The sequence below is a fragment of the Cryptomeria japonica genome, chromosome 7, assembly GCF_030272615.1.
Source record: "Cryptomeria japonica chromosome 7, Sugi_1.0, whole genome shotgun sequence".
NCBI classification, from domain to species: Eukaryota; Viridiplantae; Streptophyta; class Pinopsida; order Cupressales; family Cupressaceae; genus Cryptomeria; species Cryptomeria japonica.
The window spans coordinates 695,318,937-695,344,689 of NC_081411.1; the positions used below are offsets into that span (position 1 = coordinate 695,318,937).

The following is a 25,753-nucleotide window of genomic DNA, read 5'->3' on the forward strand; positions in this document are numbered from 1 at the left end:
GAGTGTGTTGATTAAAGCTGGTTTAGTGTGTGTTGATTAAGCCCAGCCATATGAAATTGCGTGAACCCTATTATTTATAACCATTGATAATGAAAGATGAACAACCTTTAGAATGAGATTAATTCATGATCCAATTTTATTATAAATAATAGAAGGTATTATTTAATGCTACGGTAAAAATAATCCGTGCTAGAATGATGGTGATTGAGCAGTCGTCTTTTTCAAGAGAGAATGGTAGATGCACGTTTTGTTTGTGTTTTTTAACAGTTTTGAATTCTCTGAAAACGTTAAAAAAATTCACAGTATGTCAATTAACATGCTGGTTTAACACTGAAATAATTGTACTATTGTCACGGAGTTTTTTGTTGGTTTGTTTGTTTGTTTCAGAAGCTTATTCATCTTTACTCGTCTTTAAAATGATAAGGGAGGAGAATGGTAAATTGAATCTGAGATGGGGAGGTCTCCTTGCCCTTCAATAGATTCCCACAGAAGGGCCTGGAATGCCGAGGAAGATTCTATTTTAGCTAATTACATAAAAAACCATGGCGATTGTCTATGGAATTATGTGCCAATCAAAACAGGTAATGTTTTGTTAATGTCCATTTTATTCTCAGTGATGATGTTTATTTTATTTCTCAGTGATGACCTAAAATTTCGATGAATATTATATTATGAACTAGGAAAAAAATTCTGATTAAAAACTGTGTAAGACGTTTTTTACAAACATATCATCTATCAATATGGTGTCTTGAACAACTAGATTGAGTTAAGGTTTTGAGATTTGGAAAAATATATTTCTGATTAAAATCTCTGCAAGACGTTTTTAATTAAAAAATTGAATGCAATTTTGATCAGAATTAATTGATGAATGGAGAAATGAATTGATGTTGGATTTGTAGGGTTAAAACGGAGTGGAAAGAGCTGCAGATTGCGATGGATGAATTATCTTCGCCCTAATATGAAACGTGGAGATATTTCCCCATTTGAAGATGACCTCATTATTAAAATGCATCGTCTGCTTGGCAATAGGTACATATAAAATGAGTTTGATATAGTGCTTATAAAGAGATAAGATACTTATTGTATTGAGTTTTCTATTAATTTTAATTTTTAAATTTGATAATTATTAATATATAAAAAACTTAAATATTTCAGATAAGAAACGCAGTTTATAATAAAGAGATATCAATAAAAGGGGAATGGGTATGTCTATGGAGTGTCAAAAGGATAATAAAAACAAGGATTCAGAGTCATGTAATTTTTATGTGTCATTATATTAGATTTTTCTACTTCTGATTTTAAACTGTGTATGATAACTTTATTTTTTTTGATCTATAAAGGCAGAGCCAAAATTTATATTAATTTAGGTTAAATACAGAAATTATTAGCTGAGTTTCATAACTTTCAAAACACACCTGTTCTCAGAGAACCCAAAATTTATATTAATTTAGGTTAAATACAGAGATTATTCGCTGTGTATGATAACTTTTCATCATCAACATTTGGGATTATTCTCCATGATCCATATAAGAATCTCCCAAAATTAATAAAGTCTTTTCCACAAGAAAACATTGCTTTATTTAATGTAGTTTAACTTAAAACATCATTATCTCTTCCACTAGTTGAGACAGTATCCCTTTAGTTAAAAGCATGTACCCACTTTATGCATTCCAGTATACTATAAGAAGAATACTTTCAAGATTCATTAATTTCATTTTTTTAGGTAGTAAGTTTGTAGAAGGAAAGACCAATCGATGTTTGAAATAGTATATGATGATGATCTTAGGGAAAAAAAAATGATTGAAATGTTTTATGGAGGGAGGTTTTTCATTAAAGATATTTTAATTCAACACTTCTATTTAATGGTCAACAATCAATAGTTTCATTTTGTGGAATAATTTTTCTTTTTTTTCATTTTTCCAGTCTTTAAGATTGCTCAAGGACTCATCACAATATCTCTCTCTTATTTTTTTTATTTTTGTTTATGTCTAAAACATTTGGTCTCTGGGTTTTAATCCAAAGAATGGTGACTCCATCAAGTTTTCTATTTGGGTTCGACTATCAAATCTATCTGTTGTTGGAGCTCTTGGATGAGAGGTTATTATGTTTGTTACGGATTCTTTTGGGAAATACTTTACTACTGATTTCCTTATCAAATTCAAGAAACGTTTCTTATTTAATAGATTTTGTGTGCTTGTGAAAAAGAACACAGTACTCCCTAATCAGACCACCTTATCTTCTAAATTCTGAAAACTTTTAAATTATTTGTGATTGTTCTTATAAATTGAATCATACTATTGCTGATTGCTCCAATAACAAGTAAAACCATTTTATTTGAAGGAAAAGGGAAAAGTAACAATAAAATATTATCATTCTTAGTTTACATGGTAATCTTAGAATGGAAAAGCAAAGCATCGTCCTCCTTAATCTATATATCAATCTCAAAAGTTGCTGACACGATTCTTGGATGATTTTTTGTGATGAATGGCAGATGGGCACTGATAGCAAAACGTCTTCCTGGTCGAACAGATAATGAAATAAAAAACTACTGGAATACTCATCTCAACAAGAGGGTTGCAAAATCTCACAATTCTAATACAAGAGATTCTTCTTCTACTTATATTGAAGATAATGGTATAGCCATGGAAACAAAGCCATTGACAAGTCCTGGAACGTTAATATCAGATGGGTTTGATAGTTCTCCTGATATTAAGGAGAAGGAAGATCATAACTTTTGTTTCAGTGATGATCTGCATGCCTTGACTGAAAACAAATACTTGGATGAAATTGGTTCCTTGGAAAGCATTATAGATCTGGGAAAGAGTGTTGAGAGCGACGTAATAGAAGACACGAGTTTTGCAGTCAAAATGCTTGATAACCATGATCAATCGGGATTACAATATTCGCTGAAATCAAGTTTACAGTTGTTAAGACAAATCTTAGAATTCGAAGAGGAATAATATTATTCCAGTGTTTTATTTTATGGTATTTAAAGATAACTTACGCATTGATTCGTCCTAGATATTAAATAGTCATTTCCAATTTGATTCTGTAGTCCTACATAATTTAGTTGTAATGCACCCTATTAAGACTCTCAATTTCATATGAATAAATAAGCTGTTATTAGAATATTCATTGTGTGTGGGTGCTTTATTTGTTGTTGGTTTCCACTTATGGTTGAATAATTTAATTGGTTTCCAATAAATATCTTTATTATTATTGTTTTTCTAAGATATGTAGTGTATTATATGTGCTTTATTGTCTTGTAGGAACACCAGGAAAGTGTTTTCTTCATAGACAATGATCAATTTAATAGTTATTGATACCAAGGATATTATGTTTCACATTCAATAAAAATATTATAGAATGTGTTGTTTGTAAAGATATTTAAGTGTCTAAGATCTTCAGATCTGTTTGTCTGATTGTGGATTCGTAAGATGTTTTTGTTTTTGATAGTGGTATTTGTAATTATTTTTTTATTATGGACTTAAAACTTGATGTAATCCTAATACTAGATTTTGTCAAAGGCAATATATTTATGCATCCTTTGCATATTTTTCTATTAGCTTAATCCCTTTTATTAATCCCTTTTATTAATCTATGTAATTTTTTTTAATATATTAGATATTTTAATTCATTTAATGCAATTAAAGATCGAATTAATACTGATCGTTCATTTTCTTTGGTTGGCTTTGGTAGCTTTAATGTACCATTCTATCTGTTGGTGTAATTAATTATTCATGTTAGATATTATTACACCTTACTTACTTAAGTTTACTTAGGATAATCCATTTCATAGTAGTTTGGGTATGAGACACTTGGGTGTTTGTGGCACATTGGGATAGTGTGTGTAGGAGAATTTCCACCTTTTATGGTGTGATCTTGTTACTACTCTATCATATCCACTCATTGTGGACTGATAATTCCACCTTCGGTGGGTGATCCACCTCATGTGGAATATTTTATTGTTTCTCCTACATACCACACCTATTTCCTACCTACCCTTGTTTCTTATTGAGCCACATGTCATGTTTGTGTGCTCACATATCCATATTGCCTTGCCTATATATGTAGGCTCATATTCATTGTATTGAACAACCATTTTTTATCTATTGATGAGAATACAGTTTATTCTTGTCCTATATCTTGTCTATCTATTTTGTACTTTTCATTCAGCTCTTGATCTTGGCAAAATCTCACACTTAATTAAACATGTCTTACAAAACTGCAATTATTGGAAGTAAGACGATTTTATATTGTTTCCCACTACTCCATCTAGTGGCAGCACGTTATAGTATGCATTTGTTTTATCAATTTTAATATTATGAACAAATCAAATTTAAGAATTAGTGTATTTAATATTTTTAATTAAAAATTCCTTGTTTTTAGATATCTTTTTCATACAAAAGTGCTTTTTTAAGTGAGATGGTTACATTTTCTACATGAAAAAAATAGGTGAAATAATTTATTTTTTTAGGATTTTGATTTTACATTGAATTATTCTCAAAAAAAAAATTGATTTTTTTTAATAGTTGTTTGAAAATTAAGATATATCAGTTTCTTAATGTTAGATTTAATAAATAAATAGTTGAGAATTTGTTTTTGGAAAAGTTGAACTAATACAATACTTTATAAGTATTTATGTAATATATTATAAAACTTTGAATTAACATATTTTGATGCTACTTGTGATTTAATTTGTAAAATATTTATGCTTCCAATTTTTTAATATGCTATTACTAATATTTGCCCTCATTAAATTTTTTAATATAATTTATTTTTGTTCTAAAAATTTATTAAAAATGCAATTTCAATTTTTCAAATTTAATTTATTTAAGAATTTGACTATACTTACTTTCAATTTTATAATATTTTTTATTTCTTAATATTGAATTTATCTTTCAATAACTACTAACATTGTTGTCATATAATAATTATATTTTTAGGTACATAATTTTATAATTTTTCAATATTAATAAATTAAAAGAGTTAGCTTTAGCTTTCAAGACACATATCTGTCCAGATGAGGATTAGGAGAAAAACCTGCCAGGCAATATTAATTTGGCATTCGATTAAACAAGTCATGCGCAAACTCCAATTTTCCCTCCTGAATATAACCTGCAAGCATCGTGGTCCATGAAACCACATTCTTCTCAGGCATTTGGCTAAACAGAATGCAAGCTTCTTTGATCCTCCCATTCTGTACGTAGCTAGATAACATTATAGTCCAGGAGATCACATTCCGTTGAGGCATTTTGTCAAACAAATTGCGCACATCATCCACCCTTCCATTCTATGAATACCCGGAAAGCATTGCAGTCCATGTGATCACATCTTGTTCGAGCATTTGGTCAAACAATTTGCGGGCATCTTCAATCCAACCCTTCTTGGCATAATTTGTAATCCTTGCATTGCACGAACTCAGATTGGCATTTATCATTCCTAATCTGCTGTTATTGTTTCGAGAGGATGGCAGACGGTGATGGCATCCAGGGATATTTGAAGAAACCCCTAGGAATGGCGGATAGGTAGATGCAATGGGCAGATGTGCCATTTGAGGACCATGATTTGGCTCAGTTACAAACTTCTAATCATTCTCCTCAATGGGTTGTCAAGGATGGTTGCTGGCGTGACTTGGCTTATGACAAATTCTTGTCGGCTTCGTCATATTTTCGCAAATTTACAAGTAATTCTATTCCAAAACCTTCACGTTCTTATTATAAATCTTCTATTCCCAAGGCATTAATATTTCAAGGTATTCTGGGTCCTTCTCCTGTTGATCACCCAAAGACTCCTTTTAAGCATTTTCATTCCTTTTTTGGTTCTAAAAAACCTAGGAACCATAGATATGTTTTGCCTCAACCGCCATTCGACATTTGTGATGGCTCCCCGCGTTCTGATGGTTTTTCCCCCTTAGCTTCTTCTGGATCTTCCTCCCAGGATTGTAATCCTTCCCTCCCATCTTATGTCACCTGGCCAAATAACACTTTGGTTTCTAACCCTCACTTCCTTTCTTCCCCGAATGACATTCATGTTACTAAACGAGCTCCCTTCCATCCAAATCCACTTCCCCATAACTCTCCCTCTGCATTTTCCAATTTGATAAGGGGTAATCCGCATTCTTTTGTGCACTATAAGGTTATATTCCCTGATTACATGATTCAGGACTCTGTGAAGTTATTGCGTTCTACTGCCCTCATTGTTAAGCTTCTTTCTCTGTCTTCTTTTGGTAAATTGTTAACATGGGCAAAGTCTAAGTGGGATGGTATGAAGGATTTATTTCTGTTTGATAAAGATTCTCTATATTTCACTGTGATTTTCGATTCTGAAAAGTATAGGGATATTGTGCATAGATTTAAAGGGTGGTTTTGTTTTGGGATAGGAATTTTTACCTATGCTTGGTCTCCTTATTTTGATATTCAATCAGCGAAGCCACAGTATATGCCCTTCTAGGTAACTTTCCCGGGTCTTCCTTTGGAGTATCATGATGTGTATATGGTTGAAATCCTGGCAAACAAATTGGGCATCTTTATTAAGCATGATTTAGTTCCTTTCGAATGACCTCATCTTCCAGTTAGGGTTTGTTTGTTATTAAATCTATCTAAACCCATTCCCTCTGAGATTACTATTTGCTCCAAATATGGTGTGTGGATTCAGCGTAATTCAAGATTCGATCGCTATTAATTCTTGTGCTCCGTTACTTGGCCATTTCACCTCTCAATGTTGTGGTGATTCTGATGCACCTTTACAAGTTTGTTCAGATTTTTCATCTGATTTTTGCCATTGTTCCTTTTTTAAAAGTAAGGATCATCAGTCTTTGAAGGATCATAATGTTAAGGATTCTGCCCCTTTACCTCTTTCTGTTACATCTCTCGTTCCTTTTTTGGATATATAGTATGTGATGTGCCCCTGATGGATTTTACTTTTCTCTTCTCTTTGGTCATGTTCTTCTTTGTTTTGTCTGTCATTCGTCAGTTTTGTTCCATTTCTTCAAACTTGGTTAAGTTTCTTCCTAGTCCTTTCAAGGATTATTGGTCTTCTGAATTTCGTTTTGAACCTTTTTTGTTCTTCTCTGCGAGTTTTTTTCAAATTTCTTGTCCTTTGGTTTCATTTCCAAAATTGTTGTTACCTTCGAATGGTTGCACAAATCATTGCTCTATTAATTCTTCTCCTCATTCTTCTTTTGTGGGTCTGCCTGGATGATACCAAAATTGTTCATAGTTTGATTTTTGATAGTGATTCTTTTTTGCCCATTCCAAGGTCTCCTTCTTCTCTTTCCATTTCTGAAAAGAAGATTCAGCTTATTGCTTCAGATATTTTATTTTCAGTTTCTTCTAATCTATTTGATGAGATTGTTGCAAAGGAATTTCCCGAATTTTCTTTTTCTTCTGCATCTGCCTCTTTGGGGCCTGTCCATGATGGTTGTCACGTTTCCTCCTCTCAGCCAAATTCAGTTGAAGGTGTGGTTGTAGATCTTATTGATAGTCCTTCTTCAACTGTTTCTAATGTGTATGGGTTTGATTTCTCTCAGAAGTTAGCCTTGGAGCAATCTCCTTCTGTTTCCCCCCCTATTGTTAAAACTCCTAAGAAGAGGGGTCGGAAACCAAAATTGGCGAAAATCAAGGAGGAGATTGCTATTGGTATTCAATCCACTATTGTAGAGAAATTTTCTTCCCAAGTCAAAACAAGGAGGGCATGTTGCTCTCCTTGTGATAAATGAGGATTTTATCTTGGAATGTTAGGGGCTTAAATGCCCTTGACAAAAGGGGAAGGATAAAGAAATTTCTTGATTCTTCAAAAGTGGATATCATCTAATTGCAAGAGTCTAAACTTTCTCAGGATTCTTTTGATAACATAATTTCCAAATGGTCCCTTTGGAAAGCTATTCAAGTTCCTTCTTTGGGTGCTTCTGGTTGTCTTATAACTTTATGGAATCCTAAATCAATCAAAGTTGAGATGTTATCTTTTGCTTCTCATTGGCAATTGTTAAAGGTTGACTAGTTTGAAGTCTCTTTTGTTCTGTTAAATATTTATGGTCCGACTTATCCTTTAGATAAAACCGACCTATGGGATTCCTTATCTGAAATGTTTTTACGATATGATGATTTTTTTATTGTGCTTGGGGGTGATTTTAATGCTCTCCTTTCCTCGGATGAAAAAAGAGGGGGTAATCCTACAACTCAGAAGGTTATTGATGACTTTCCTTCCTTACTACAAGATAGTGCATTATTCGATATTTTCCCTTCTAATGGTTCTTTCACTTAGACTAATAGGAGATCTAAATGCCAGATTGCCTCTCACCTTGACAGATTTCTTATTTCCCTAAACCTACATTTGAGCAACTTTTCCTTTTCTTCTGAGATTCTTACCTCAGATTCTGACCATTTCCCAATTTTGCTCAATTTTGATAAATTGGCATGTTCCCTCTGTTAGACCTTCTTTTAAGTTTGAGAAAATGTGGTTCACTCATCCTCATTTTCTTTCTTTATTAAAGAAATGGTGGATAAGTGCTCCATTTTGCAAAGGTACTAAGATGTTTCAATTTTATTCCAAACTGAAATTTGTGAAATCTCAAATTATGGCTTTGAATAAATTGGTCTTTAAGAATATTTTTCATGAAAAAGAGGTAGTTGCCAATGATTTGAAGGTTGTTAATGAGGAGATTATTAGACATGGCACTAATTCCTCCACTAATGATGCTCAAAATAAATTTCAAGCTTACTGGGAGATCCTTTGCTCCCGGGTTGAAATCTATTGGCAGCAAAAGTCTTGTGAGGTTTGGCTTAAAGAAGGTGATAGGAATACTGCCTTCTATCAAGCTAAAACCAAGCTTAAACAAGCTGCTTCTACAATTTTTAGTATTAAGGATTCTAAGTCTGGTTATGTCCTTAATTCAGATCAGCAGATTAGAGAGGAGGGGGTGTCTTTTTTTAAGGAATTGTTATCTCCTTTTTTCTTCTTCCTTTATGGATCATCATGTGGATTTTCTTTTAGAATCTATCCCCTCCCTTGTTTCTCATGAGGATAATTACTTTCTTATGAGGCCTTTTTCTTTAGATGAGCTTCATTCTGTTGTTTTTTCCATGGCCCCTGACAAAGCTCTAGGTCCTAATGGGTTTACTATCTTGTTCTTTCAGAAATGTTGGGATTTTATTGGTTTTGACTTGTTAATGGCTTTGGAAGAGTCTAGAAGGGGTGGGTATATCCTTAAACATTTTAACATCACTTATATTGCCCTTATCCCAAAATATAAGAATCCCCAAACTTTTGCTGGATTTAGACCCATTTCTTTGTGCAACTCTATTTACAAAATCTTCACCAAGGCTATTTATTTAAGACTTAAAATTCTCCTTCCTCATATCATCTCTCCTCAACAAGGAGGTTTTGTTTTGGGTTGGGAAACACACGAGGGAGCAATTATTTCTCATAAAACTTTACATTCCATAAATTCGTCCAATATCCCAGCTTTTGTGGTCAAACTTGATATGATGAAGGCTTATGATAAAGTTTGCTAGGCTTTTTTGCTCAAAGTTTTGAGAAAATTTGGTGTCTCTGAAAGCTGGTGTAAATGGATCAAGAGTTGTATATCTACTACTTCATTTTCTGTCATCATTAATGGAGCTCCCTCTGGATACTTTTTTTCAACCCAAGGTGTTAGACAAGGAGATCCTTTATCTCCTTTCTTATTTTTCATTATGGCAGAAGCTTTTAGTCAATTACTTATTAAGAAAAGGGATCTGAGCTTTTGGCAAGGGGTGTTAGTTCCTAACTCTGATATTTCAGTCACTCATAACCTTTTTGCCAATGATACACTTTTATTTGGTTCCTCTTTTATTCAAGAGGCTACTCATATTAAATTTATTCTGGATACTTATATTGCTCGATCTGGCCAACAGATTAGCCCCTATAAATCCAAGATCTTCATTTTTAATACTCCTCAGTTGGTGGCTGATAGACTTGTGAATATCTTAGGTTTCCTAGTAGACTCTCTTCCTTCTACCTATTTGGGGATTCCTTTCTTTATGGGATCTGCTAAGTCTTTTTTTTGGAATTCGGTTATTGGGAGACTTAAATCTCATATTTCTGCTTGGAAGGCTAGGTGTTTGTCTCTTTCAGGTAGGATACTTCTCATTAAAATGGTCCTATCTGCCATTCCTAATTACTATAGCTCAGTTCTTCAAGATCCCAGATCAGTCATCTCCCAAATTGAAAAGATTATTTGATCTTTTCTTTGGAAAAATAACATGACAGAAGATAAAAAGATTCCACTGATTTCTTTGACCAAGATGTCTCTTTCCAAGCAAGTTGGTGGTGCTGGGATTCAGGACTTATCTAAAAGAAATAGGGCTTTTGGGGGCAAACTAGTTTGGTCTATGTATACTAAGCCCCAATCTTTGTGGTGCCAAATTATGCAGGCTAAGTATTTGGATTCCTAGAATCCTGCTAGGATCTTCACAATTTCTAATCCTCCATAAGGGTCTGCTATTTGGTACTTTATGATCTCATGTAGGGAAGTGGTCTCTAATTTTCTCTCCTGGTAGGTCCCTTCGGGGGAGGATATTCTTTTTTGTAAAGACTCCTGGAATGACTTTCCCCCCCTTTTGCAGCATGATTCTCTTGCTTTTGTTTCAGTTGTTCTTTCTCAATCATGGGGAGTTAGATTGGTTGATTATGTAGATAGTGTTGATTTGTTTTCTCACAAGGTCTCATGGAAGGATCCCTCTACTCTTCCATTGTCCTTGCAGGAAATTCAAAATTTTAAATCTGTTTTGCAAGACCGAGTGGCTTTCCTTTCTAACATCAAAGATCAACTTATCTGCTGCCCTTCTAAAATGGGAAACTACTCTGTTAAAGAAGGATATTTTGCTGTTCAACAAATGGCCAATCAAAATGCTCCTCATCGTGCCTTTTTGTTTTGTTGGAATAATTCAGTATTACCTAAAGTTGGTGTTTTTTCCTGGCTCGCACTACAAAATAGAATTTTGACTAGTGACCATTTAGTCAAATTTAATATTGCAGCATCCTTTTCTTGTATCTTATGTGGTAAAGCTCTTGAAGATGTCAATCATCTTTTTCTTCATTGTGAGTTTGTGAGTAGTTGTTGGCATTTTATCCTCCAAAAGTTATCTCTTTCATTCCCTTTACCTTTATCTTTTATGGGACATGTTTTAGTCTTGGCCAGTTTTGTATTCATCTTCTCTATTTGCTTGTTTGTGGTTTATAATTCCCTCTTCAGTCATATGGGCCATTTGGTGGGAAAGAAACAAGCGCACTTTTAGATGTGACTCATCAGATTTATTGGTTGTTCTTGGGATTTTGGAAAGAAGTATTATTGAGCAAGTTAATGCTCATGTTCAGAAATATTTTAGTATGAATTCAGAGTTCTCTTCCTGGGACAATTTTATGATCTCTTCTTGGAAAAGTATCATTATTCTTGTATCACCCGCATTTCCAAGGATTTGGAAAACACTTGTAGAGAAAAATTCCATAAAATGGCATCCTCCTAATGCCCCTTTTTGTAAATTGAATTTTGATGGTTCCTCCCATGGAAATCCTGGTGATTCAGGAATAGGGATAGTTTTTCGTGATCATTTGGGTTATCTATTAGCATTAAAAGCTATGCCAATTTCTTCTGGCACAAATAATATGGCTGAGGCTTGTGCTCTTTTAGAAGGTCTTGTTATGGCTAAGGATTTGAATTTCATATACCTTCATATTGAAGGTGATTCGGCTATTGTCATTAATGCTTGCAATGCAAGAAAGGCTAATAATTGGCATTTCCGATATATTCTTGAACAAATATGGACTCTTCTTGAAACATTTGAGCACGTCATCATCTCACATGTTTATCATGAAGGTAATGCATTGGTTGATTGCCTCGCTAATATGGGTTGTGACAAAACTGTTATTGATTCCTCTCAATTGGGGTGTGATTTGATGAGCTTCCCAAACCTATTAAGTATATCCTATAGAGAGTCGAGTATTTAATCTTTCTTATTATATGATTGGTCATTTATATGAGTTGATATTCTCTTCTCTTGGTGGGGTATTTCTTTTCATAATTCCATTTGGTTTTGATTTGAGGAACTTTGCTTTACTCGATCATCACTTGGCATTCATTAATGATGAGTTGGTTGTTATTGATGTTGTTCGTGTGTTTGGTACTCTCTTCTGGTGCGAAATCTGGAGATATTTATTTTCACATTGGGAATCTATCCTTCATATGCCATTTAAAGTTTGGCGTGGCGTTGTTTTCATGATTATCTTTGTATGCCACTTCTTTTGGTTTGTCATATTTTTTATGACATATCTCCTCTTTCTTTTCATTTATGACATAAAAACTTTGGGCTTCATTTCTCTCTAGCATTTCCGCATTCACCTCTTCTCCTTTGGCATTTATCTATAATGGCGGACCACGGATCTCATATTGTTGGTGTCAGTCATGTTTTGGACCCTTGTGTTTCTTGTAAATTCTTTGCATCCTGTAGTATATATATATTTTGGTTGCAGGTATTTTTTGGTGCAAGGGCATGTCAATTTTGGTTGCAGGAGTTCTTTTTGCAGGGCCTTCAAGATATCCCAGGAACTTATTTTGTAAATAAACTTGCATGCTCCTATTCTGTAAAATGAGCTTGCATGCTCCTAATCTGTAAAATGAGCTTGCATGCTCCTATTTGTAAATGAGCTTGCATGCTCCTTTGCTGATATCTATTTTGTAACTAGCTTTGGCTAGAGGATTGTTCACTACTTTTCTTCTATAGCCATGTTGATGACCAATGACCGGAGTTTTTCTTGCTGGTTCTTTTCTTTGGGAGCTTAGTTTGAATCAGTTTTTAGATATATTGTAAAAAATATATATTATTAATAAAATATATCAAGTGGCATTGCCACCTTGCCAAAAAAATAAAAATAAAAATAAAAAGGGTTAGTTTTACTTTTTTAATTTAATTAATTATTAACAATTAATTTTTAAATTATTATTTTTCATTAGTATTTAATCTTTGCTATATTTTGACTTTGCATGTAGTTTGTTCTATGCATCGCTCTCTCTCTCTCTCTCTCTCTCTATATATATATATATATATATCTATCTTTTATATACACACAATCCTTGTTTCTCAATCTCTATATTTATCTCTCTATCTTTCCCTCTCTCTATCTCTCTCCATTTCTCTATACTTCTTTCTCTAAATTACATGTCTTTGTCACCTTCTTTCTCTCTCACTCTTTCCCCCTCTTTCCCTATCTTCCTATCTATCCTTCACCCCCTCTTTTTTCATGTTTACCTATATGTTACTCATCCCCCCTCTATATATAGACATGTCCCCCTCTCTCTATCTCCTCATCTCTCTATTTATCCCTCTCCATCTTCCTATACCTCTATAACTATATCTCTTTGCATCTCTATCTCTATATCTACATATTTCCTCTTACATATCTCTTTATCTCTTTCTCATTATCTTTCATCTAGATCTCTACCCTAATATATATATCTCTCTCTACCTCTCTCTATATATTAATTCCTATCTCCCCACTCCAACATATCTCCCTCTCTATATATCTTTATCTTGTATATATATTTAGGCCATTGGTGACAGATATCCTTCTTGAGGTGCCTATTAAAAATATTTTATTTTTACTATTATATTTTTATATTTTTATTTTACTAATGATAATTTAGTTTTAATTATTTTTTTCTTTTCTTTAAAATATTTTTAATAAACTCTTTAAAAAAACATAAAAAATAATTTAAAAGTAAAAATAACTAGTATATTATCATATCATTATATTTTTATTTTTATTTGTTCTTATCCTTATTCATAAGAAAAAATTGGATTTTATGTATGCACACTTTCAATCCCCTAATGCTCCCATTGTCATATGCCTATCGACATAATAAATGTGGTGGATGAAAATGGAATCGGGAAAACTAAATCCTAGTCCCACTCTCATTCATACATTAGAATACAAAAGAGCCTAAGGAAGTGATTCACTTTGACTTACTCTTATGGGAGGGAGTCGAGGAATACTTTTAGTGTTTCTATTCCTCTGCTGATATGAAAGAGGAATGAGTCAAATGAGAGATGTAGATAAGATAAATTAGTAGGAGTAATGAAAATGACTAGAATAATAGTAAATAACAAATTGATACAGAAGTGAAATTGAGACATAGATTACATATCTAAGAGGGGAATTCTAATATCCACTTGATACTAAAATCTAAGCCTGATTTAACTTGATAAGAGTGTTGGGAGCTTTGGTCTCTATCACTGTATTAGACTAGAAACTAGATATCTGCAAGTTGAAGTGCTTTAGATTTGAATTGCCAAAATTTGCAAATGGTTGAGGGGGACCAGGGCACTAGGTGTTCTTGCCCTACAACCAAAGCGATGGGCACTCCAATCCAAAAGGTCTGGGTTCTGCTTCTAGATCTGGAGTTGTGACTATTGACTAGGACTTCTTGAAATTTGATAGCTTTGATGGAAATATTTACCTGTGTCTACAATTTGAAAAATGGTATCTATGCGACTATATAGGGTTTTTCCATATTCAAACCCCTTGTTTTGGTTATTTCCACTTTCACAAATAGCCAATGTAATATTAAAAAGTGTGTATTCCCTAGAATCTCATGTGTTTTTAAGATTCCTATGAGCTAAAATGCAAACTAGAGTTCTACCCTATGTTTTGGAGTAAAAAACCTAAATTAATGTAAGTGCAATGCTTCAAATCACAAATGCAATGTAGATATAAAGCAATAATGTAAATCTGAAAATGAATGATGTGTAGATCTAAAAACTCACATAGAGATCTAAAAATAACATGAAACCATACCAAAAACTTAAGGGAGAGGTACAAGGCAATCAATAGTCGGTGATCTTCTTATTATTCTTGAATATCTCCTAAGCTTCCTTGATTGATGAAAAAGGTTGACAAAGACTTGGTCAATAAAGAATTTTTTGATTGAAGACTTCACATAAACTTGTACTTTCACTTCACAAAAAGGATATCCTTCAAATTGCTAGATAATGGAATCCTCAAATGAGGGAAAGAAGAAGTTATATATATGAAACCCTAACTTTAATTTTGATCATAGGCCAACTTAGAATTGATGAAAATTGACATAGAGTGGTATTTAAACATTATAATAACACCAAATCAAGCTCTCGAAGTTCAAGGAGAAAAATTTGGGACTAAAATGGTATCATTTTGGTCCGACCAACTTTTTTCCAAATTTCTAGGGATGCAAGATATGGTAATTATAAAGTCAAATCCAACATGCTAGGCCAATACAAGGTGTTTAGATATTTGAAAATGTGCCTCGAAGATGGGAAATGGGACTTTATTAGGATCAATTAAAATAGAATAAAAAGGGGTGTACTTAAGGTTGAGTGCCCAATTTATAATATATGAATTGATGAGAGAGGACTTGGATTTAATTAAATAAATAAATTAAATGCTTAAAGGAATTTTGAAAAATGAAAAATGCACTGGGACACACTAAGGTTGGTGCTAACCTAAGCATGGAATTGGACAACCCTAATTAGGGGTGTACAATTTACGACACTATATTTAGCCCCCACTTTAGTGGTCATATGGCACTACATACATATGCAAGCTAAAGTACAAAAAAAGTAAACATTCAAGCTAAAATGGATATCTCCATATGATGTCGAACGAAGCCACCAATAGTATTTGTAGTACAATGTTAGGAACCACATCCTAGAAAACCACATTGTTAGTTGAAATCACAAAATCAACTAAATGCTAACTAAGAGTAATGAAATTCGAGGGTAGCTCTATGCCCCTATTTTGGCTTGCTAATTAGTGAGTTGAAATAGGGTATCATGTTTACCACATAGAATTGTAAAAAAAATTAATGAAAAATTCTTGAAAGAAGGCTCGATACAAGATTGAAACAAGTCGAGGAACATTGGCAAGAAAGAGAACTACAAGACAATTCCAATACAACCAACAATGCAATAATCATAGTTCTCTAGCTCCATATGTGAAGGATTAAGCAAAAATTGCAGAATTAGGGTTTAGGAGAGAGAATACTTTAAATAGTGAAAATGACACTATTCATTTATCTTATTCACTTTTGGTCTCATATTGCAAAAAAGAAGCCCACATAGCACAAGATGCCATGTCGATGACCTAAAATACCCACCCAGATGGAGATCTTGAGGTAGTCTGTGTTCAAGGATGCTCTGCTAGATGAGGTAAGTCTACCCAGCTACATCTTTGCTTTTCGTTACCCTTTGTTTGACTAATTGAGTGTATAGAAAAACCCTAATTTTCATGTGATACCCAGTAGGAGCGCCCTAGTCCACCTAGGGCACTTTGGTTGTAGTGGGGTGCCCTAGTCTTCAAAGGGTACCTTGGTCACTAGAAAGGGTTACTAGAGAAACATACATCAAATTAGGTTGCTGGTGATATGATGTAGGAGCATCCCTGGTTCTTGGCAATCTTGCATCAACCTTTTCCTTTCAGTTTGTTTCCTATTTTGCAATTCAGTATTTCTTTCTGCGTTTCTTTGCATTTGATCACCAAATCTTGTGGAGTAGGATTTTGTTCATGGACATGTTCATCTACCTTATCCTATGTCTACGATATGTTTGGATCTTTTTCCAGCAAGTTATCGCTTCCGAAATCTAGAACAATTTTCTGGCTTGGAACACCAAAACTGCTTGGACCTATTTGCTATTGGCAAGTCTTACGGATCTCTCCCATAGCTTGTGGAGCTCTAGTTCATTGTTTCCAATTTTCCTTGGTGTGTGGTCAACCTTCCTTTGGGTCCACACTTCATTCTACATATTTTTTGAAGGGATCTCTTTGGTGGAGGCTGACCTAGTTATTTTACATGTTACATCTTGTTCTTTGGTATTTGTTTCATCTTGGGACAACATGGATCACCCTTGATCATATAAATTGGTATAATTAAACATTTAGAATCAAGTTTTAGAAGATAGAAGATGAATCTAAAGGTTATGAGGTCTGGTGTTAGCTCGCATGCTTTCTTGAGCCCAAATATAGTATCTGAGCATGTCTATAATCAGGCTTCTATGCCGAATCAAATAAGCCCACATGTGGCTAACAATTTCTAATTAAATTTCATGATATAATAAATTTTGTTCAACATTTCCTCCATCATGATTGTGTTGTTTCTTCTGCATGATCTGGATTGTTCTCTTTGAGGACTTACTCCTGTAGTGACTGCACCATAATATAGATTAGATAATGATTTGGTGTATAATAGATTATTGATACATGATTATTGATTTTGTAAGAGTTTCCATGCTTGCGAGAGCATATGGCTAGACATATACTGACATATATAGAGCTAGATCCCATGGTTATCCACAGAGGATTGACAACTTCTTCACATAGTGGGTCTTTGGTACATATGTAATATGCCTACCATCAGATTGTATGGGCCCATGCTTATGGCCTTGATGGAAAAATGGGATCATCCTGATACCTCTATGTTCTTACTACTAGTGGGAGAGATGGATGTGACATTAGAGGATGTATACTTCATCTTTAGATTACCAGTGAGAGGATGGATATTGAGATATCAAACAGGATACTCATAGATAGCTATGAGGGGAGAGCAAGTTTATTGCATAGGTAGACTTACACACAGGGAGACAAAGGGTTGAATTCTCATTCAATGGTTACTCCATCCATTTGGCATAGTTTCACTGGTTAGCAGACTTATGATTGCCATAGTCGCACTAGCCTTGTACCCCAATGGGCGAGATAGTCATATGCACAAAGGCATGACATATGCCATTCATGCAATGGAGGAGAAACACACTATCTTCACATGGAAACAAAGCATGTTGGCTAATCTCTAAAATGACTTGGGAGACTGCATACGGGGAGGGGAAGAGTTTGATGACATGCACCCGTTTGCATATTTGGATGTTCAATAATATCACATGTACTAGGCCAACAAGGTTTCCAGTTGATGTGGATATTTATAAGCCTCGGTCATATGCCTATCCATGCATGAGATCATGGGAGAGGGGTGACTTCTTTTATTAGAGAGTGGTGATAGAAAAGTTGTGACTAGATGACATTGTGTGGAGATGATATAGATGGATGGCCACATGGCCAAATTAGCAGAGACAACTTTGACTCATGCATCAACACCATTTTTTACAGGGTCAACACAGTTATATTTTCATGTCAATCTATTTTGATAGAGTGAGGAGATAATTTTGTATAGAGTAGGGCATGCCTATAGTGGTACCAATATACATATGACACTATAGATGTACCATGAGACTAGAAGAAGTACCTAGACATATTGTAAATGATATAGCATTTACAAATTTTGATGACGAAGACATAGAAAAATTCATGCGCCTATTCGAGGATGACACTAGGGTTTAGGGGAGCCATGTCACATGGTGGAATATGAACTTACTTGGAGCCATATTTCCATTAGACTACCCACGAGGGAATCCTAGCCCATGGATGAGATCATCCGACTTGCATAGTGAGGACAGAGTACTGGAGGCCTCAGAGGATCTTATTACTGAGGAGGGACAAGATCATCAAAATGAGGAGGATGAGGGAGATGACAAGGATGAGGGAGATGATCAGGAGGAGGAGGATATTCCTTATCACTGAGGAGGCAAGACCATAACCCTAGATCCTCCTATATTAGAGAATAGAGGAAAGGATGGAGCGAGCGAGGAGGAGATAGCCCTAGAGAGGTTGAGCTCAAGATTACATAGGTGCTCATTATCAAAGCTACATACTGAGATACAAAGACAATATGATAATGGTTAGAGTAGCAGAGTTGTACCACAAAATGCTGTATTCCAGGCTCCCATCATATCCAACCCTAATTGGTATGAGGGTGATCCAAGTGGGTCTCCATTTGAATAATTAAATTTTTAAGTTTATTTGTATGATGACATATGTGTATAATATAATCTTTCTCTCTATAGTTAGCATTTAGGGATGACACGATCTCATACATCACGTGCTTAGCGATATCATCACTACATCACACATTATGAATCCTTGTAGATTATGTGTAGACCACAACAAAGTATGAGATGACATGATTATGTATTCAATGTAGTGAGGATAGAGCTAGAGCTTGGTCAATAGGAGAGGGGGTGGCTACATCATGAGATTACAGAGGCTCGTATGGAGTCAACCATGTTCATGGGTATAGTGATGGATCCAAATCAAAGAATCTCATTGAGGAGTCACTAATTATCTACCTCTACTCATTGACATACACCCATGGGACCACCATGGCAGGGGCCAAATGGCTCAGATAGCCACCATCCTTAGGGGATGTGATGATATAGAGACCACATTTTCTACCTAGTGGCCAAGATGTATATGATGTACCCAAAAATTATGTGTGCACACACACACACACATTTGTATGTATATATGTATATGCATATGCATATGTATATGCATATGTATATGTATATGTATATGTATATATAAAACAACGTGTTAGATTGCTTTGATTAAAAGCAACAAATTTGGTGAATATACAAAATTAGCTAATTTAATTCTCATGTGATTGATTTCTCAATACTTTCACAATTAAATTAATACATGTGTGATTTAACTAAATAACTAAGTGTTTAATTCAATTCTACAAATGGTGATGTAATTTATTTATCTTAAACTACATAACTAATATGATTTAATTAAGGTATCAATTGAATACTACATGATTTAATTAAACACAATACAATAGGAAAATTGCATGATAAGCTAGCATAACAAAATTTAAACTCCTGATAAATTATATAATGAATTGAAGATGTAGATGTATAGATCTAACCACTTTCCTAAGTGAATATTTAATATTTATGTTAACCCCATTCCTCCTATTAATTAAAGTCTATTTAATTAATGTATTCATATTCATCTATTTGATTAAATGAATTACTCAATTTACTTAATTAAGTTCACCTAAGCCTTTTCTAACCTTTAATTAAATAAATCACTTTATTTAATTAATCCCCTTTCTCCCTTTTTAATTAAATTTACATTTAATTAATTTGATCCTTGCAAATAAATAAATATAATTTATTTATCTAAATCCCCCACTTGTATTTATGCAAGTTGCATCTATTTGATTGAAATAAAGTAATTTTATTTTAATTAAATCCTTTTCCCTCCACTTGCATTTTCCTATATCTCCCACTTGCCTCCTAACCCCCTTCTAGATTCTTCTAATCACTTCCAATTTAGCCTAATCCATCTCCTAAATATTGTCACAATCCTAGGCAAAGAGAAGTCACTTCTCAAAGCCTCCAAAGTCTTTCAAAACCATTAAAGGCTTTATGTCCTCAACAAGTTAACCCTCAAAGTCTTCCAAAGCATTTAAGGCTCTTACATAACCATTAATGGTTAACTCAACCTTATTGCATCATTAGAGACTTTCTCTCTAACTCAACCCTAATCTAACCCAAGGGTCTCATCAATCATTCATGACTTTAACTTTGTTTATTTCTTTAACCCTTGCACAAGAGTTTACCTTTTGGGTAAAAGCTTTATCCAATGGATAACCCTAACCTAACCTTAACCCTTACCTCCTAGGGTAACCTTGATGTCTGGTGTAAGAGCACCTAACACAAAGGCACAAAAGGAGTCTATAATAGGATAAAAATCAATTCATAAGTATATTCAATTACATTTTCATTTGTAATGTCATTTTGAGTCAATATGAATCAATATGTAAGGCTAAAAGAGCCCATTGTAATGAGTTGTCCAAGTTGTCCAAGGCTAAAATAACCTTTGAGGGGTAAAATGGTGACAAAAATACATTATTATTCCATCCTAATATGTTTTGAAGGTTCTTTTGAAGGTTTAAAGTCATTTGAGTCAAAAGTTGTAAAAGTTGTAAAATGCAACTTTTCAAAAGTTGTAAAAAGACCAAAATGGGAAATTGTATGGTCATAAGAGGAAGTTGGGTAGTTGTAACTTCCATGTCAAGATGAGAAGGATATAAAACCTCTGTAATGGTCATACATAAGAGTATGTAAAAATTGGAGGAGGAGTTGAAAAACACTGGAAACATTTTGATATCATATTTTCATGGTTTTCAATTTCTTCTTTTGTGGTCTTGAAAGTTTTTCCTCTTGTTTCGAGGCTTGGTATGGCCATGTACAGCCTGGAAAAAGTGTATTTCTATAATGATAGTGTATCATATTGAATTATATTTCCATTTATTTTTTTTTTGAGTTGATTTCATGCATTTCTAAGAAAGTTATGAGAGTTTTGGTGAAAACCATTTGGAACTACCCAAAACCCTGATTCACGATGACCAATTTTGGAAAAATCATCATAACTTTGGATTTAATCGTTGGATATTTTTATAAATTAGAGAAAAGTTATATAACTATCATTTCTAGAATATTATTGGAGAGTTTGTCCTGGTGATTAATATTGTAATAGTTATTAATGACTGTTCATGACTGTAATTTCATGACCAGGATAGAGTAAATTTCATAGTTTGGGAAAATTCTTGGTTTTCATTTGCAAGAAATGAATAGATGAAGGGTTTAAATGATTCATATTTAATGAATAATATATGGATCTACAATCATGATGGATTGATATCTATGGAGAAGTTTATAATCATTATTTGATTGATGATTTTGTTGGGAAATATATGACAATGCCTCTAACATGTTGGAAGATTTGTGTTGATAATTGAACTTCATGAATGATTTGAGGTTCTTGGTTGGATTTTCATGATGCTCTGCATCAATGTCTTCTAAAAAATTTAATTCTTCTTTTGTCTCCTCTCAAGCAACCTCTTGTTGACAATTGTCACCATTTCATTGGTGAGAATTGTAAACATGAATTGATTAACTTTCAATCCTGGCCCTTGTAAAGATTATCCAATCTTGACCATTCATTGCCCTATTTTTCATATAAATAGATCTTTCATTCTCTCATTTTGATATTCAAGTTTTCATGCATCAAACTTATAGTCATTTAACTATGAATTTTAGCCTCTCTTTGATAAATCATCTTAATAGAATTTAGAAACATTCTAATATCATAGCATATCCATGTTAGACTAGTATATCATTGCTAGGATAATTAGCTAGTATTATCATCATCTTTATGCTAGATTAATAATCATAGTTTCAATAGCATATATATCTAGGAATGAATTCATGCATAATAATCAAACATCACTCGTTCTTGGAGTTGTCATTCCTAAGTCACTTTTCTCAGTGATCTGAGAGAAAAGGCATTGACTTTAAGGATCCTGTGAGATAGAGAACAATTGGACACCCCTTGGGAAGTTTAGCTATTCAATATAGTTCCTATAACTTGCACCAAGAGTCTCATTGGTGTGTGGACCCTTTGAAACTGACTTTCATGTTAATGTCACCCTCATTTCCCGCACATATTTATGGTGCCCACCGTGGGGCTCGACCCCATTAATCATATTGTTTTTGATGTAGGAGTAAGATTACAAGCATGCAAAAAAGATATTTTAGCACGTCGGGACCTTTCATTAGCGCATTCGGAGCAAAAAATAGTGCCCTCACTATATTGTGCTATGTTGTTTACAAAATGTGCTATGTTGTTGTTCCAATATACATAATAAAAACCAGAATGTTATGCTCTAACAAAGGGTCTGGATGTGTTGGGGAATGAGTAATACATGCTAAACAGTCTAGCGCGTGAATCTGACAGAGAAAAGGTAAAAACTGTAACCGAAAGGAGAAAATTTAGGATTGTGTAAGCCCACCATAGATTCTAATTTTTCAATAACTTTCTTCTTGCTGGTAACTAACCATTTTCTTGCAGGTTTAGAAGAAGTTAAAATAGGAATTTTAATTCTTTCTAACTTTCTTAGTTGGATAAAACAATTTCACTTTCTTAAAATTTGAAAAGAATCTCATTGGTCTTTTGGGTTTAAAATTTACCACATCTTCAGTTGGGTTTTAAAAAGAATCTCATTATTGGATAAAAAGAACAACAAAACAAACTTTTCATTCTTGCAAGTTAGGCAAAAACACTTCAAATTTGGGTTTAAAAAGAACAAGCAAATTTGCTTTTCAGTTTGCAAAAGGTAAAAATAACTTCATCTTCCTTTGGTGTATAAAAGGAATTCATTTTCATTTGCAAGGGATAAAAAGAACCTCACTTTATTTTGTGCAAAGCAAAAGAAATTTTCATTTATCGACTTTACCTTTTGTTGACCAATGTCACGATTTCTTCTATTGACCAGGATTTCACTTACTTAGATAGAAAATCATTGCTATGAAAAGTTAAAAGGAACACCATTCTTTTTGGAGCAAAATATCCAAGTAGAAGTTAAAAAATTATTGTCTTGAAGGATAAAAAGAACCTTGTTTGCTTTGTCTCAAAATTGGAAGGTATATGGTCTCCCCTTAACTGGGTGACCAAAAATCCAAACCACTCTTATGATTTCTTTATTTCAAGCATTTAAATCCTTTAGCAGGCCTGCCCTCCCGAGTTGCTCTTAGAGTGCCATTAATGGTCGGTGAGAGGGGAACGACCTAAGTGGGAAATGACTTTATCGCCAAGTGTTCGAACCCACTATAATAAAATGTGGAGGCTGATGAAAGTCCCCTTAAATTATTTTGCTCAATGATTAGCCTTCCCTTAGTATCTTTAAGATATGTAAAGCCTTTGTTCTAAAGGTTGGGAAGCCTCCTGAGGGAGTTTATCATCAAAGACCGAACGAAAGCCTGATTAAAAACCTTAGCACTAGAAACTTTGAGCTGAGTCAGTTACCATACATTTTCAAAATCATAGTGAAAGGGTGGGGAAGAATCCACCCCCAAGTTCACTCACCATATATCTCCCAAGATAACTACTCAATTGTGAAGAAATTCACTTTGAGTTAATTTTTGGCAAAAGGCAAAAAAATGGGCGCCCTCTAGGGGTGACAAGGCCGTTTGAGCTGACAGAGTATTGAGACTAGTGAGCTATGATATTATTGATTACCTTTGAATAAAGAGTCTGCTTGATTTGTCTTAATTGTTATCTAAATCAGTGAAAACATCAGGGATTTGAACACATCGTCATAGAACATACACTACTTGTCTAGCATAGGCAAAATTTGTTATCTCTTATGTGTCGTGTTTGCAAATAATTTTTTAGAATGTCATCCATCAAAAACACAAGTACTAAAATCCAAAAATGGTAGAGGCAAAGAAATCAGGGCAGATTAGCATATAGGAGAAACTTCCTGGTGCCTAGAAACCATTTTGTAGCACATTTCAACCAAATATTAACGCTTTTAGCAGTCATATTAGCGCATAACCATTATCTTACTGGTGAAATTTCCAGTAGTGCTTTTCAGCATCAGTCTAGCATGTTCAGATATCAACATTACGTATTCAAGACATATCATAGCACTTTCAACTCAAACAACAGTGCGTAAACATGACATATTAGCGCGTAACTCATCCAACCAAGTCAGTTTCAAACATTCTAAAATAGCATGTAGGAAAGTCAGTTTAGCGCATAGAGAATATTTTGTGGCACATCTGGAACATTCATTATCACATCTGGTCTCTATCTCAGCGCATGATAAAAACTAAGAAAAACAGAGAGAAAATCACGCATTTCGGGAAACTTTCATCGATAGTCTTGAACACCCTTTTCAAGTCCTCTAGCAAACTTAGCAGTCAAAATTTGAATCCAATCATTAGAGAAAACAATTCTAAAATCCAACAAGGCATTCTTAGAACTTTTTTTTCAAATCATCAACTAGCTTGGGATAAGACTTCATCCAACAAAATTAGGAAGTATCAAAAACAGTGATCAAAGTTTCACCATCTAATGGATTCTATCAAAAACAACATACCTAGTTTAATCCTTAAGTTGTCAAATCAAGTTTCTGTATCGAGAGACTTTATCCATATCATTTGACAAACTTTTTCGTGGAGGTGAATCTAACTAAACCTCTACTTGATAAAGTAAACTTGAGTATTCAAACGAAGTATCCAAATTCAACATCAACATCAATCTTTGATCATTCGTGTTTGACCATTCCTCATATTTTGAGAAGAAGAAGCTTTCATCACAAAACTAAGTTGAAGAAGAGACAACCTAGTTCTAAGGCACTTCCAAGAAGGAATAATTTTCTTTATATTTGCCAACTCTTTGCATCACATCACACATTCTTGCATCACATGTGATTGTATGTCCAAGGCAAAACAAACGAGTTTGACAATGAACCTTTAAGAAGTAGGGCTTATATTCAGAAAGAAGCATTCAACCAATGCCTAAATTGTGGAGGAAGGATCAACACCGCTTTATTCCCACAGTTCTATATCACATATAACGAAGCTCGACCTAAACCACCAACACCACCTAGAACTCCCATAGAAGACGAAGAATTCATCACGGTAGAAATTTACTAAATGTTTGTTGTCACTCGATCTCAGAGAAAAAAACAAAGGGAATCACAACCAGAATCAAGTATGGGTAGGATATTATCCAATCCTTTTGATGAGTATGCCAATATGGGCGAAACAAAGATCACCGAGGAACTTGTCCAAGAGTGTCAAGAAAATCCATCATTCCAAAGGCTCATGGAAAGACTTATTGAACTAGACAAGGAAAAATATCTACTCATGCTAACTAGAAAAGGAGTTAGACTTCCTGAAGATTTTGATACCCAAAACTTAAGGAATATAGATGAAAGAATTTTAGGAACAAGGTCTCGAAATTATGCCTATCAAGACCAACAAAAAGAAGAAGA

The 25,753-nt window shown here is 33.9% G+C and overlaps 1 protein-coding gene across 1 annotated transcript; it reads left to right on the forward strand.

Moving 5' to 3' along the window:
* The first annotated feature begins 451 nt into the window (after positions 1–451).
* On the forward strand, positions 452–2,960 carry LOC131033055 (transcription factor WER-like). The gene is made up of 3 exons (XM_057964177.2): positions 452–581; positions 900–1,029; positions 2,492–2,960. The coding sequence occupies exons 1-3, from the start codon at positions 452–454 to the stop codon at positions 2,958–2,960; spliced, it is 729 nt and encodes a 242-aa protein (XP_057820160.2).
* The last annotated feature ends 22,793 nt before the right edge of the window (positions 2,961–25,753 follow it).

What these genes read in the sequence shown, in the direction of transcription:
- LOC131033055 (XM_057964177.2), top strand. Translation starts at nt 452, where the DNA reads ATGGGGAGGTCTCCTTGCCCTTCAATAGATTCCCACAGAAGGGCCTGG. An exon ending in TTATGTGCCAATCAAAACAG is followed by an intron (nt 582 to 899) that starts GTAATGTTTTGT and finishes TTGGATTTGTAG; the next exon opens with GGTTAAAACGGAGTGGAAAG. An exon ending in CATCGTCTGCTTGGCAATAG is followed by an intron (nt 1,030 to 2,491) that starts GTACATATAAAA and finishes GATGAATGGCAG; the next exon opens with ATGGGCACTGATAGCAAAAC.